Raw genomic sequence first — 15,435 nt, 5'->3', positions numbered from 1 at the left:
GTAAGTAGCGGGGTCCGGGGCGGGGAGGGGTTTGCACAGAGGGGGAGGGGGCCGGGCAGGGGAGGTTTCGGGTTTGGTTAATATGCAATGCCCGTAATTAGCATAATTTATATATTTATGATAAAGAGAAAAAAAATGCCGCGGGGCCGGGGCGCCGGGATGTTGGGCCGGGGCGGCGAGGAGCTCCGGGAGCTGAATGGCGTGTGGCCGCTCGCGGGAGGCCGGAGACCCCGGGGGCCGCGCCCTAGCCTTCCTGCCGGCCCGCGGGGACCGAGGGGAGGAGGGGGCGGCCGCCAGGTGGACCCCGTGGGGAGCTTGGACCTGGCCCCTCCCCATTTCTGCTCCGGGAGTCCAGGTTGGGTACGGACCACGGGGACGTTCTTTACCCAGCCCCCGTGGCGACCGCGAAAGGATTGTCGCCTCACTGGAGAACCCGGACGCCTGGGTTCCCAGCAGTCAAGGTCAAATGAGGCGGCCAGAGCCACCTGTCACAATTCTCTCCAACCACCATACACCGGGAGGACTGGTGGGACTCGGGGTTAGGGACCTGGTGCTGCTGGAAGGATGGGAGAGTGATGGGAGGGTCACCGTCTAGCCGAGCACAAGCACTTCATAAATATTTAATAACAATATTATTATTAATAAATAGTCATCATAATGCACCCGCTATGTGCTCCCTGGACATCCTCACCTGGCAAGGCCAAGGGAGCCGCAGGGCGCCTTGCAAGCACCTCCACTTTCGCGTTGAGGTCCCCTACTCATTTGTCATTGGAACCCCCAAATCTTCGCAAGCCTCTGCAGCCGGCTGTGGGGAAAAATAAAACGCGGTTGTGAAGCCTGCCTGGACTAGTGGAAAGAAGCTCTTCGCGGAGAGCTGGGATCTGGTCTTTCAAATTCCTTGATCCCAAAGTAGAAGGCTGGTCTTCAATTGTTCATGAACATACTTCCCACCTCCGTTTTCTTGGTAATCCAAGGCAGCCACCGTTGACCAGCAGGGCCTTCTGAGGAATAATTCCATGTATTTTGTTTTGATTGAAGTCCAGCTTCTCAGAGTGTTATTTCTGTGATCTTGTATTTCTTTGCATATCTGCTGTAGACCTTCATTTATTTGTTCATTAGGGCGACAAAAAAATCCACCCTGTGCCAACTCTGAACAATACAGACAGAATTTGCCCTGTCTTGGAGTTTTAATTTCAGTCTGATGGGTGGGATGGAGATGGGGATAGGCAGATCATAAATATGAAAAAAACAAGATAATATAGAGTGATTTGTGTGTGTGTGTGTGTGTGTGTGAGAGAGAGAGAGAGAGCGCGCGCACGAGAGAGAGGAGATGGGTTATTCTCTTCTTGGAAGTACTACCTAGCAATTAAGAGATGACTCAGAAGAAATTTGCTTTTCTAAGGAGTCTTTGCATTATGAAGGAACATGGGACAAGATCATATCTCCCCTCCCCAAGATTTGCTCACTGTAAAGTCGTAGTAGTAATCTTACATGTTTTTCATAACACTTTACAATTAAGAACAGTGCTTTACTTCAACTTAAAGCAATTACGTGTGCCAGGCCCTGTTCCAAAAGCTTTACATAAATGTTAATGATTTAACAATAGCCCATGAAGTGGGCACTGGAATTTAGCCCCATTTCACAGATAAGGAAACAGGCTGTGAGGTGTTACCTTAAACAGAAGGGATATTCAATCTGAGTCTTCTGCCTTTAAACCCCAAGCTCTTTCTGTGTCAAAATGAGGGTCAATGAGGCCACAGAGAGAATGGGACTCGGGAGAAACTGGCCAAATGAAGGAAGACTTGGGAATGAGGAGCTGAACTGGCACATTAGGAAGGGGTGAGTGTGACCAGGTTTCTTAAGAACTTAATACTACTTCTTTGAAATTATTTTTAAGTAGCCCTAGTATTGAAAATGAAGGCATGAAATTTGAAATAGGCTATGTATTTTGAGGAAAAGGTAGGAAATATGAGGAGACTAAAGGGTATGATCTGATATCATAATTTATGTTTTCAGCTCATATTCATTAACCTCTGTTGTGTACCAGGAATTTTATGAGGCTCTGGGATATAATGGTAAGTGAATATGCTTTCTTGGTCCTTAAAGTCTAGCAGGGGAACATACTTTTTGTTATTTTTCACATTTATCCCTTCTATTCACCCTGCCAGGGATGAATCAAGTTTGGGTACAAGGGGATGGGGGGGTGGGTGCAGGAGGAGAAAATAAATCTAAATGTGTCTTTATAAAACAAGTCTTTACTGTTTGAGTATATATGTCTAAAATTTACAAGTGGTTGGTTGGGAAAGAAGTAAGTTTGTTCACTACTGTCCTGTCTTTTGCCCTTTTCTCTCCTTCTGGCCCATGTGTGTGGCTAGCTAGTCTACCAATAGCTTGGCAAGTCATTTATCTCTGTCCATGAATTGGGGTTGAGAGAAGTAAATTGATTAGTGTTAGTCGCTCAGTCATGTCCAACTCTTTGTGACCCCATGGACTGTAGCCCACGAGGCTCCTCTGTCCATAAAGGATTTCCCAAGCAAGGATACTGGAGTGGGTTGCCATTCCCTTCTCCAGGGGATCTTCCCAACCCAGGAATCAAATCTGGGTCTCCTACATTGCAAGCAGATTCTTTACCGTCTGAGCCACCAGGGAAGCCCCAAAGTGAAAGTGTTAGTTGCTCAGTCATGTCCGACTCTCTGTAACCCCGTGGACTGCAGCCCACCAGGCTTCTCTGTCCATGGAGTTCTGCAGGCAAGAATACTGGAGTGGGTAGCCATTCCCTTCTCCAGGGGACCTTCCTGACCCAGGGATCAAACCCAGGTCTCCTACATTGCAGTCAGATTCTTTACCATCTGAGCCACCAGGGAAGCCTGTTTTTATTTCTTGGCCACACCGCAAGGCATGTGGGATCTTAGTTCCCTGAACAGGGATTGAACCCACACTCCCTGTGTTGGAAGCTCGGAGTCTTAACCACTGAAACAATTTGGAGCAGAATTGAGAGCTTCCGCTTTCCAGTGTGTCCTGATCCTTGGGGGCCAGAGCAGCCCCCATCAGCCTTCTTCCCATTTCCTGAATGAAGGCTTAGTGTGGTGTCAGGAGAATAGAAATCTGGGGCAGGTGATGTGACCTTGAAGTTTAAAGGTCATGGACTGTGCCCTTGGGCAAATCACCTGACCTCTCTCCACCTCCATTTTCCTATAGATAAAGATGGGGATCATCGTAAGAATACAATGTTAAGCATTTTACTTGCACGATCTCATGAAAAAGTGAAAGTGTTAGTCGCTCAGTCGTGTCCTACTCTTTGCTACCCCATGGACTGCAGTCCACTAGGCTCCTCTGTCCATAGAATTCTCCAGGCAAGAATACTGGAGTGGGTTGCCATGCCCTTCTCCAGGGGATCTTCCTGATCCAGGGATTGAACCTGGGTCTCCCGCATTGCTGGCTGATTCTTCACTGTCTGAGCCACCAGGGAAGCCCTAATCTCCTATCACCATTATAACAACCCCATAAAGCTTGCCCATTTAATCAGCATTTTAAAGATAAGGAACTTAAACTTCAAAGAGATTCAGTCATTTGCCCAGGATGGCACAGCTATTTCATGACCAAGCTGGGATTTAATTTAGGTTTTTCTCCTAAGCCTATTCCATTATCTCTCTTTGATCATCAACTTACTCTTCAATAAAAATGGGGATTGTAATAGCTAATTGTTATTTGTGCTTTATACAGTAATTCAAAGATAAGCTCTCTTATTATTTATCCCTGAAAAAAACGGAAGCAATCTGCCCACTTGTCACACAGGTGGTCAAGCTTTACTATGTGTTTACTCTGTGGCCTCATGGGGCTGGTGTCAAAATTGAATAATAGTTAACAGTTCATATTTATTGAACCCTGACACAATTTGCTACAATGCCTAGTTATTCCCGTTTCAAATATGGTAACTGAGGCACCACCTAGGTTCCTAACTGCTGTACTAAATTTAAATGAGATAATATATGTAAGGGCTTCCTTGGTGGCTGAGATGGTAAAGAATCTGCCTGCAGTGTAGGAGACCCAGATTCAATATCCGAGTCAGGAAGATACCCTGGAGAAGGGAATGGCTACCCACTCCAGTGTTCTTGCCTGGAGAATATGTAAATTTTTATAATAGCTACCATCCTCTGAGCACTTACTATGTGCCAGTCGTTGATCTACACTTTTTAATGTGCATTAACGTATTCAGTCTTCACAATAGCCCTATGAAGTAGGTGCTATTACTCTCATTTTACAGATGAGGAAACTGAGGCGGAGAGGTTAAATAATTTGCCTGAAGTCCCACAGCTAGGGAATATCAAAGCTGAGATTGTGAACCCTAAAGTCTGTCTCCAAAGAATGCTCAGTGTAGTACTATGCATAAAGCAGCTGGGTCCCAATAAACTATTTTTTAAATTTATTTTTAATTTGAAGTATAGTTGATTTATAATGTTGTATTAATTTCCACTGTACAGCAAAGTGACTCAATTATACACACACATACTTTTTTTAAATCTTCTGTTCCATTATCATTTATCCCAGGACCAACAAACTATTAATAATGATTAACAGTTTTTTATTAATCATTAATAGTATTTTTATTAATCATTAATAATGATTACTTTTCAGCAGATGGGAAGGGAAATCTATGTCCTGGGGCCAGAAATGGAGAAGGGTGGGAGAACATACAGAAAATCCATCAAGCAAATGAAAACTTGAAAGCTGTAGCAACCCACCTGAAGATTGATGGTTTAAGAACAGAGCAGATGATGCTTGCATGCGAGAGGGGATGTCATCTTGTGTTCCTTTGCATCAGGTACAACTGCATGGACCATGATGGAAGTCATAAGAAGTGGAGGGATTCTGGGTGCACTGGAAGGGAGAGCCAACAGGATTTGAAGAAATCAATATAGATGGAAATATAAGAGCAAAGGCAAGGATGACAGCAAGGTTTTCAACCTGAGCATCTATGGAAGGATGAAGCTGCCATTTGCTGAGATGGGGAAGGCTGCAGGCAGGTGGAGCTGGTTTGGGGTGCAAATCAGGAGTTTGATTTTGAATATGTTAAGTATAAGATCTTGTAAGCAATCAGTAGGTAGTTGGATTATATGAGTCTGAAGTTCCCAGGTGAGGTCTCAGCTGGTGGCTGACAGGCTGGGTGAGACCACCTCAGGAAACCATCCTTGTCTGGATGATCCGGCTCAACTCCAACTACCAGTCTGTACTAATCTCCTGCTTCCTGCTTCCTGTCCTTGTGACCTTTTTAGATGGCAGCCCTGCAGGAGGTAAGTTGGTGCACAATTTAAATATAGAAGTGATGTAGAGCTGGAGATGCTGATGTCAACAAACAATCTCATGTGAGAGGATTATGTCAAAAATTTGAAAGGTAATTTCCCATAACAAATGTGACTTTCAGTTAAATACCAGTGAAACTCATTCCATTCATTCCTTTAATCCATGCAGAATACTCTCCACCCCCCCAAATGACTATAGTGAGAGGTACTTTACCTGTTGGAAACCTCAACCACATTAAGTATATATAAAGTGATTAAAATCACAGAGATGAGTCTGCATTAAAAGTCTGAATCTCATACAACAAATTCCATTTTCCTCTACATGTCACAAGATGCTTCATGTACTATCAAATTTTATGTCTGAAACACATGCCACCCTGGAACAAGGGGCAAAGGACCATATAAAAGTGCATTAGATATCCCTTCAGTGTATCTTCTGCCACCCTCTATTCATCCACCATTACACTTAAACACACTATATTGTCGTTATCTTTTTATTTCCTCGATGCCCATATTAGACTGTTGACTCCTTAATAAAGCTGGAGAACGTGCTTTTCCCCCCACTGTATCCCAGTGCCCAGCACATAGTGGCCACTGAAGTATTTGTTGAATAAACAAAGGACAAAGCATTTCAGGATTTTTCTTATAGGATCTCAGGCTATTCTAGGGGGTTCTGATTTGTTTTAGACTTCATTGGTCCTCCTGGGTGTCTTGGAAGATTACCTTAAGCCCAATGCAGTTCCCAAAGGAGAATGATAAATAGAACCAGGTCCTCTAACTCAGTATTTCTGCCACTGAGAGTCCTGGATGATCCTGGACCTCTGGATTTTTGGGTTGGAGACAAATGCCTCAGGACCTGCTGTTTATCCTCCTGAGGCTGCCTGTGTTTTTAGATGCAGGCACAGGAAAGCCAGGGACAAGTGAGCCATCTGTTAGCCTTGCCAGGTTTGATTCAGGTATTTTTCAAACTCAACTCACTGAAGAAATAAGGCAAAGGGGCATGCTGTGGCTGGGCACTGGCTCCTGTCCCAGCTTTAACCAAAGCAGCTCTGCTGTGATCTATGTATGCACCGGGGTTCTACTCCTGGGGTAGTCATAGGAGCCCCTTCTCTCAAAACTGACAGGTGATCGTCTCTCTTCATTGCTGTCAGACTGTGGACACTGCATGACATCATGAGCTCAAAGGAGGCAGGCCATCCAGATGTGCTATTTACTACAGTCACTGGAGTGAAACCCCTAAAACCCCTGGGGTCAGCCAGCAGTTGCACTCCTAGGTATATACCCCCAAATTGAAAACAGGTGTTCCAACAAAAACTCGTATACAAAGACTCATAGATGCAATATTCGCAGTAGCAGAAAGGTAGAAACAACCAAAATATCCAACAGCGGATGATTGAATAAACAAAATATGGCATATCCATACCGTGGGATTTTTTTTTTTACATATGAGTTTAATTATGTGCTAGACTATCCAGATGGAAATATGTGATAAGTGGATGGAAACAAGAGTCATAAAATAAGAGAGGCCGGCATTTTTAGACCCATTTAAGTTTAGACATTTATAAGGTTGGACCGCTTTTTAACATTTACAGTAAAAAAAATTTTTTTTACCACAATTAACAGAACAATGTATTAAAACTGACTTCCAAAATTGTCCAAATTATTTTTTAATCGCTATTTAAATTTTTCACATATTTATTTAAATGTTTCCTTTGGCAGATTTCTCCAAAATACTGAAACCTTGTTTTAGAACTTGTTTTATATTTGGATAATAACAAGCTTCATTAATTGGTGTTCATCAGGATACCTTTCTCTAAGCTCTAGTGGCTTATACCTTCTCTTTAAAATGCACAAGTATCTTTTTTATTATGTTGTCATTCTCAGAGATTCTCTGGAGAAAGAATTATGAATGAAACTCTTATGAATTCATCTTCATTTCTGTTACACTGGAGCAATTTATCATCTTACCCACAGTGATCTATCAACTGGGTGAGGTTCAGTTTCTTGTCCTTTGGGGACTTGTTTGATTGCCCCTCACAAAGCAACATCTAGCTACAGTGTCTTTGCTTCCTTATTAACATTTGTAACTGGGACAGGTCGTTCTTTGAGTGATACATTTTGACTAGTTTTACCCTCTGAAGTTCTCTGGAATCTCCTTCACGGATTTGGCGGATTTGGCTTTTTCTTCATTTAATCCTTGTTTGGAAATATTCTCATTCACAAAATCATTTTGGAGGACCTTGCATAACCCAATATCCAGTGATTTAGATTCACATGCAACCCACTCCAGTACTCTTGCCTGGAAAATCCCATGGACGGAAGAGCCTGGTAGGCTGCAGTCCACGGGGTCGCTAAGAGTCGGAGACGACTGAGCGACTTCTCTTTCACTTTTCACTTTCATGCATTGGAGAAGAAAATGGCAACCCACTCCAGTGTTCTTGCCTGGAGAATCCCAGGGACGGGGGAGCCTGGTGGGCTGCCGTCTCTAGGGTTGCACAGAGTCGGACACGACTGACGCGAGTTAGCAGCACCATTTTTTGTTTTTGGTCGCACCGTGTGGCATGTGGGATCTTAGTTCCTTGACCAGGGATCCAACCTGCACCTGTCTCTCCCTGCAACCCCAGACTGGAAGTGCAGAGTCTTAATCAATGGATCACCAGGGAAGTCCTGCATCAATATTCTTTAAAGTATTTTTCAAATATAAACTTTCTTCTAACTCACTGTGTGTTTAAAATTTTCTTGAAATTCCAAACAGTTTTTCTTTTGCTAAGGATCCTGTCTTCTCTGAAAAGATCTGATTGTTTTTTTCATTCTCGACTTTGAGATGCTTTACCACTCCATTTATCTATGAGAATTAAATGAAGATCTTGTTTTCCTTAATCGCCCTTTAAGTGTTGCACTCATAGGTTGTGTTCTTGAACTATTCGTATGGGGAGGTGGTGGATTGGCACAGACATGCAGAGTGCTGGGTAAAGTCACAGCTGAGTCTGATGGACTTTCCATCTTGGAAATGAAGTCTTGGTTTACCTGTGCCTCTGTCTTCCCTGGAGAGTGAAAGAGTCTATACGATGAAATTTTATCCAGCTGTGTAAAGAAATGCAGTGCCGATACATGCTACAGATAAACCTTGAAAATATTCTGCAAAGTAAAAGAAACCAGACACAAAAAAGACTCCATATCAAATGATTCCATTTATTAATATATGAAATATTAGTGTTAGTCTCTCAGTTGTGTCTGAGTCATTATGACCATGGACTGTAGCCCGCTAGGCTCCTCTGTCCATAGAATTCTCCAGGGAAGAATACTGGAGTGGGTGGGTAGCCATTCCCTTCTCCAGGGAATCTTCCCAACCCAGGAACTGAACCCAGGTCTCTGCACTGTAGGCAGATTCTTTACCATCTGAGTCATCAGGAAAGCCCATATGAAATACTGAGAACAGGCAAATCCAAAGAGAGAAAGCAGATTCATGGTTGCCACGGGCAAGAAAAGGGAGTAACCGCTAATGGGCATGGAATTTCCTTTTGGAGGATGAAAATGCTCCGGAGCCAACACTGTAAGGGTACTATAAATGTACTGAAGTCCATCGAGTGGTACATTTAATTTGATGTCATGTGAATTTTACCTCAATTAATCAAATGACAACAACAAAAGGAAGCCCAATGAAACAAACCCAGAGGTAGAAAAGGAGGAGGAAGAGAAAGGTGAGGAATCTAGAACACTTCTCCGAGCTGAGTGTCCTCACGTATAACATGGTGATGCTAATGTTCCCATACCCCAGCTGGCATGAGTAGTACGTGAATTAGTATTCCATAAAATGCTTAGCACAGTGGGCACTCGGAATAAAAATGTTAGTTGCTTCTTCTCTGTTTCAGTGCCTAAAACTGGTCGTCCTAGTCATTACCTTTATTTCTTGTGACTGGTTCGTGGCTCCAGCCAGACCGTTTGTTCTTGTGAGGTCTTCTCTCCTCACTGCATGCGGCAGCTGCTCCATCTGGTATGTTGTCCTGCCTCCCACGTTAAAGGCCAGCGTGCTTCTTGGGCCACTGCCACAGAAACCCCTGAGGGACCCACCTACTGAATCAGACTCCCTGGAGATGTTTGGTCTGGAAAATCGGGGTGGGGGAGTCTGCAGTTTTAATGTGTTCCAGGCGCATTAAAGTCTGAGACAACTGTTTCAATTTATTCCTATCTTTGCCATCTCTTCCGGGGGACGTCTGCTCAGACCCCTCCCCTGAGAATTGCTCTGATACCCAGAGTGCTCCTTACTTGTGTCTGGTTCTGAGTGTCTGGGTCAAAGTCACTTTGGGCTCTGCTGGCTCTGCTCTTTCCCACTGGACTGGGGAACTCCCAGGGATAGACGTCTGGCCCCCCCATTCCTCCTGTTACCCTGGCTCCTCCTGAGTGTAGGTTGTCCTAGGGTGCTGCAGGAAGTCAGACGTTTTAATTTTAAAATCCTTAGAATCCTATTTCCTTCACTTCTACACATACCTGAGAGAACTTAGCTTCTCTCTCTTCCTACCATTCTACTTCTGACTTTCTGAGATGATATGGAAATTGTCTTAACATTGTCACATCAGCCTTTGCTTTTCCCATCTCATCTCACCCTGCAGAATGTGTAGGTGTGGGCCAGCCCCCACCCCATCCTGACAAGTGACCATGGATCCTGGAGCCGGGCCAGACTCATCTCTGACTGTCAATGAGCAGGTATCTTTTGGAGCAGGAAGAGGTGGGGGTGGGGAGGGGGAGGGTGATGGACGGAGGGGTGTGGGCAAGGAGGAAAACTCCATAAAGCGCCTTGTTGTCTGTTCCTTACCAACGTTCGTGGTCACTTGACCCATCCAGATGTGGTTGCCAGCTAGGATTTTTCAGGGGCTGGGTTTGGGGACTTTAGTGGTGACTTTAAAAAGTGAGATATGTATAAGTTAATATGGGGAAAGATTTGGATATCAGGGAACTTATTTATTTTTCTTGGTTATATATCATTTTCTAATTTTTCCTTCAATGACCTTTTATTACTTATGTAAATTTTTTTAAAAATTGGCCATACCTGTAGCTTGCAGAATCTTAATCTCCCAACCAGGAATCCAACCCAGGCCCCTGGCCATGAGAGTACCAAGTCCTAACAACTGGACCACCAGGGAATTCCCTTATGTATTTTTTATGCATTTTTAAAAGGAGAAAAAAAGATTAACATCTCTTAAAATGTAATTGGAGTAAAGTTTCTCATAGTCAGGTTTGAGTCAGAAAGGAAACTGCTCGGGAAGGTTATTTCACCCATACTCCCCTGATGGGTCACATAGCTGCTTTTTTCCAACAGAGTCTCTGGCTGGATCCAGTTTTCAGTCCCAAGGAGTGTGTTGTGGGAGTGGCTTTGGCCCCAGGAGAATCGCAGGGAAGGCCTGATACAGAGCTTTTTAATGTACAGGGTGTCTCTGATTCTTGAAAGACCCAAGTGGAAGCATGTCAGTGCTGGAGGTAAAGCACTAAGCTGGCTGAGCAGGAAGGAAGACCCAGTGTTCCAAGGAGGCCCAGGGGCCACCCGCATCGCTGGGCACAGGGGCTCCTCTCGAGGAGGTGCAAGGTTAGAGCATGCACACACCAGATGGCACGCTGGAGCCGCAGGTCTACAGGGTACAAAGCTCCAGTCCAGGAGGGCCAGCGACAGGCTGTGCCTTCAGAATTCCTGACCCTCTTGCTTCAAGAAGTTAGCTTGCAAGGAAATCATGACCTCTAACCTCAGGGTTTTGGACATTAAGGAACCATGAACTTCAGAAGTTCCTCAGCATCCTGGAGCATTCATTTTCCATTCCTGTAATGTTTAGAGGGACATGCAGAGGGATTCCTGTCTTGTCCCAGCTGAAGCTGTGGGTCCTGTGTTAGGGGTCATCGAAACTACACTCCAGTATCCTAGCAGCCAAGAAGACATCCTGGCAAGGTTGTGAGTGAGGCCATTTACCAGTCCCTGAACTGAGAGCAAGAGAGAGAGCAAATAGAAATGTCTTCAAGTGGTTTCACTCAGTGGGACTTTTTCTAGCTTGTGTTAGACCCTTCCCCCTGTCACCAGGGCCTGCTCTCTCCTAGCACTTCCTTCCCTGGAATCAGGGAGCTCCAGGCTCTGGGGGTTCTCACAGAGCACACAGTCCTCAGGACAGGAGGTCTGCAATCTGAGATACTCCGTCCTCTTTGCCTCAGTCACACCTAGAGCTCTGGCTCCCCGGAGGCTCTATCAGCCTCTTCCCCTCTCCTCTGTTCACAGGTCATCGTGATGTCAGGCCATGAGACCATCCGAGTTCTGGAGGTTGGAGTGGATGCCCAGATCCCTGCTGAGGAGGAGGGCAAAGCGCTGGAGGCTGTGGGCACGGAGGGCTCCCAGAGTGGAGGCCCTGCTGAAGCTGGTGAAGCTGCTGGTGAAGCTGGCCCAGACAACCCAGACTCCTCCGTGGAGGCAACTGGTACGAGGCCACTGCTCCCAGGGGCCATTGCTCCACCTGAATCCCTTCCCGTGTTCCCCCTGGGGAGCCAGCATGAATCCCAGGGGGCTAGGTGGCTTTAGGTGGGTGTTGTCTTCCTATCCACTGGGCAGGCCTCTGGTCACAGCCTGTGCTGCTGTTCAGCTCCTAGGCCACTCCTCAATTTTTGGAATGAGGGACCATTTTCAGTTATTTACAGACCTAAACTGGGATGGGTCAGGGTGAGGTGGGAGGAGAGTGGTGGGGCTCAGCTGAGGGGATTGCATTTTCTTTACTTTCAGACAAGGCTTTCCTGGGGCCCCTGCTACAAGCAGAGGGAAGCGAGAACAAGTAACAGGTTCCCTTGCTTGCTCGCTCCCTGAGGGAGGACCAGCTTGTTCCTTACATGGGGTGAAGGTAGGGATGTGTCCAGGGGTCAGGCTGAAGGGGTGGCTTAGGTATTTTGCCCATCCCTTAGGTGGTGTGTGCAGGGGGCATGCACAGTCCTCTGCTTTTGCTCTAAGCTCTTCAAAAGTGGCAGTTGGGTTTTTTGATCTCTTTGTATTTTTTGTTCAGAATTTGCCGTAACTTCACATCCACACCAAGGGGATTGAGTAAACCTCGGAGAAGACTCCCAGGTCTAAACCAGACCCTCAGGCTCAAGGCAGAGAGGACTTAACCTTTAGGGTACTACCAGCCCTTGCAAATCAGTACCTTTTATGGTAGAGCTGGGAGGTGCCAGGAGCTGGGGATGGAATGGCATCTTACCCACATTGGGCTAAGAATGTGGGTTAGGGAGGGCCTTGTAGAATCACAGCTTCTCACTCCTGGCTAGACTGACACATGTCTAGCCTGGTGGGCTTATCTGGGCTGTTTTTCTCCAAAGGTGACTTTAGGGCATGAGTTTGATTCTCCTGCATGGGGAATGGATGTGGCTGATTGACTCACACTGTGTCCCCTAATGACCCTGCAGTACAGCTGTGAGACGGCCAGGCTGTTCTAAAAGCTGGCACTGGATGTAGGCACTGCTTTCTGGGCACAGGGTACCCTTTCATTGACTTTCCTCATTAACACCTTGCAGAATAGACATCTCTTTTTGCAGAAAGCCTGGGGCCTCCTTTGCCAGTTCCCCCAGAAAGCCATGGTTCATCTCTCCTTGCCTTCTGCTGAACTTCACTGCTTCCCTAGATTGGTGATCTGGTTAGGGGAGGTGGGGTGGGCAAAGAGGAAGAGCCATGAAGAGAGCAAAAATAACAGAAAACAGGCAAAAACACTTCAAGATCTCACCTCCCTTGCTGTACTTGCAAATCAGTATATAGATCCATTTGGGACCCTGGTATTTTATTTTTTCTCCTTTTGAGTAAGGGAATGATAAGACACATGACCATTTTCCCTAGCCTGGCAATGTTCTGCTTCCTTGTTGAGGAAGTGTCCTGGGCCAGTGTCCTGGTGAGCAGGCAGGAAAAACAAGGATTCTCCATCTCGGCTACCCTTTCCATTCCTTTCCATTGTGGGGTTGGAGCCCCTTTTCAGGAAATCTGGGAGGTTTTCCAGGTTTGTCCACAGTTCTTGTGTGTGTGTGTGTGTGTGTGTGTGTGTGAAGTTGCTTTAGTCATGTCCAACTCTTTGTGACCCTATGGACTGTAGCCTACCAGGCTCCTCTGTCCATGGGATTCTCCAGGCAAGAATACTGGAGTGGGTTGCCATGCCCTCCTCCAGGGGATCTTCCCGACCCAGGGATTAAACACGGGGTCTCCTGTGGCTCCTGCACTGCAGGTAGATTCTTTACCACTGAACCGCCAGGGAAGCCCCCCACAGCACTTCCCTTTCTTTTTAACCTTTTTACCCATCTTCTGTATCTCATTTCCTCTAGTGCCTTAATTCTATTCCTTACCCAAAACGTACTCTCAGAAATGGAACCAAAACCAGTAATTTACATCTTGGCATGAGTGTTCATGGTAGTGTGCATCTTCTTCCAGAAGTTTATCTAATTAAGCCTTTCATTAAAGTCCTCTTTGTAAAGGAATTTTAGTCATGGTCAAGCAGGTAGGGGAGGTATGTTGGTAGTAATTCCTAAGAAGTTGTCAGCTTAAATTGTAGCTTTGATAGAATGTTTCTGCATATTAAATATTGAGAAGGGTTTCCTCTTAAAACTAAGTAATAGGAAACTTTTTCCAGATGAAAAAAGAATCTAGTGATTTGTGCTACTCCATTCCCCAGACCTTGTCACACATACATATTTTTATACGTGTGGTCCCTGAGGACAGGCTAGGTAGTATGACACCTACCACCATATTATTTCATATTCTGTGTCCTTTATTAACAGATTCACTCACTGATTTTGGCTTTGGCTATTATCAAACTCCCTGGTTTTTTCATTGTCATAAACAGCTGCTTTGAATGGCCCTTTAATTCTATTTTTCTTTGAGGTGTAGTCCACTCAAATTCCTTTTGAAGAGAAATGAATTGTTTACACAGTAGGACATCATTACATGGAAAAACACACAAAACCTCGCTATCAATGAGAGGAAAAGTAGTCGGCCAAGAGGTACCATCTGTGCCTCTGAAGCCAGAAAAAGAAATCATGATAAAATCCAAACAGGCTGGTGCTGTGGAGAAACAGGTACCTTGTTGATGGTTCCGCAGACTGGTTCCGTCTTCCTGAAAAGCAGTCTAGCAGGAAGCAAAAACCAAAAACCTAAATGTAGGTGAATCCTAGGCCCCATAGTCCCACTCTGGAAACGTATCCTAATGAAATGACTGACTTCTTCAGGTGGTAAGCTTTCTTCACTCATGCTTGTTACATGTCCATTTCCTCAGTTTCCTTTATAGGTTTCATCACACTTAAAAATAAACGATAGCTGGTATTGTTGCTTGTTTTTATTTATTTATTTGGTTGTGTTGGGTCTCAGTTGCAGGACGTTGGAGCTTCGTTTTCCTTCACTGTGGTGCATGGAGTCTCTAGTTATGGCACACGGGTTCAGTAACTGCAGTGCCTGGGCTTAGTGTCTCCACAGCACTTGGAATCTTAGTTTCCCAACCAGGGGTTGAGCCCGCATCCTCTGCATTGCAATGACACTTTGTCAAGTGAAATATTTTTTGAATTCTCAGAGGTCCAGATTATCCTTATCTTCTCTGATTTTTTTTTCAACAGTTAGAAATATATTTCCCCTTCACAGTGGACATAAATCTGCCCTTTGGTTTTCTTTGGTATTTTATATGGTTTTTGTGGTTGCTTGTCTCTTTCATCCTTGAAGCAATCTGGATTTTTAAATTGTATACTGTGAATAGTCCTGGCTTAGGTTGGTGCCTTTCCAGATTAAAACAAGAGCTGGGAATGCAGGCTTGGAAGGTTCTGTAGTTCAGTGGTTCCCATTTTGTCCGTGTGTATCACAAGGGAGCTTAAAAGAAAGAGAGAGAGAGGTGAGGTTCCCGGGCTCCACTCCTGGACATTCTGACTCAGTTGGCCTAGAATAGGGTGTGGAAACCTATGCCCAGCCAGCATTAAGAAGCCACTCATCTGGTCTAACCCCCAACACCTAGACTCCCTGTAATGTCTCACTATATATTAAATAACCCTTCTCCATATTGTTATGTGACTTTGAAGAATTTTTCTGCTAGGGGTCCCTACCTAACTAACTCCAGGTAGTGAGAGGAAGCTCTCACTTGGTTGAAAAGCTACAATT

The 15,435-nt window shown here is 45.1% G+C and overlaps 1 protein-coding gene and 1 pseudogene across 2 annotated transcripts in view; one reads left to right on the top strand and one right to left on the bottom strand.

The window, feature by feature from the left end:
- The window catches only part of POU6F1 (POU class 6 homeobox 1), a 28,843-nt gene that overhangs the window by 276 nt on the left and 13,132 nt on the right, over nt 1-15,435 (top strand). Inside the window, exons 2-3 of one of the 2 annotated variants that reach the window (XM_055583671.1) lie at nt 9,911-10,004; nt 11,557-11,752. In XM_055583671.1, coding sequence (XP_055439646.1) covers nt 9,957-10,004; nt 11,557-11,752 — 244 coding nt within the window. In that variant the 5' untranslated portion in view covers nt 9,911-9,956. Of the gene's footprint in view, nt 1-7,087; nt 10,005-11,556; nt 11,753-15,435 lie in introns of those variants that run through there. The other variant, XM_055583674.1, reaches the window with a different exon arrangement.
- On the bottom strand, nt 7,181-8,318 carry LOC129651450 (swi5-dependent recombination DNA repair protein 1 homolog; annotated as a pseudogene).

The sequence above is a fragment of the Bubalus kerabau genome, chromosome 1, assembly GCF_029407905.1.
Source record: "Bubalus kerabau isolate K-KA32 ecotype Philippines breed swamp buffalo chromosome 1, PCC_UOA_SB_1v2, whole genome shotgun sequence".
Classification (NCBI taxonomy): domain Eukaryota; kingdom Metazoa; phylum Chordata; class Mammalia; order Artiodactyla; family Bovidae; genus Bubalus; species Bubalus kerabau.
This window is presented reverse-complemented; position numbering and strand designations above follow the sequence as displayed.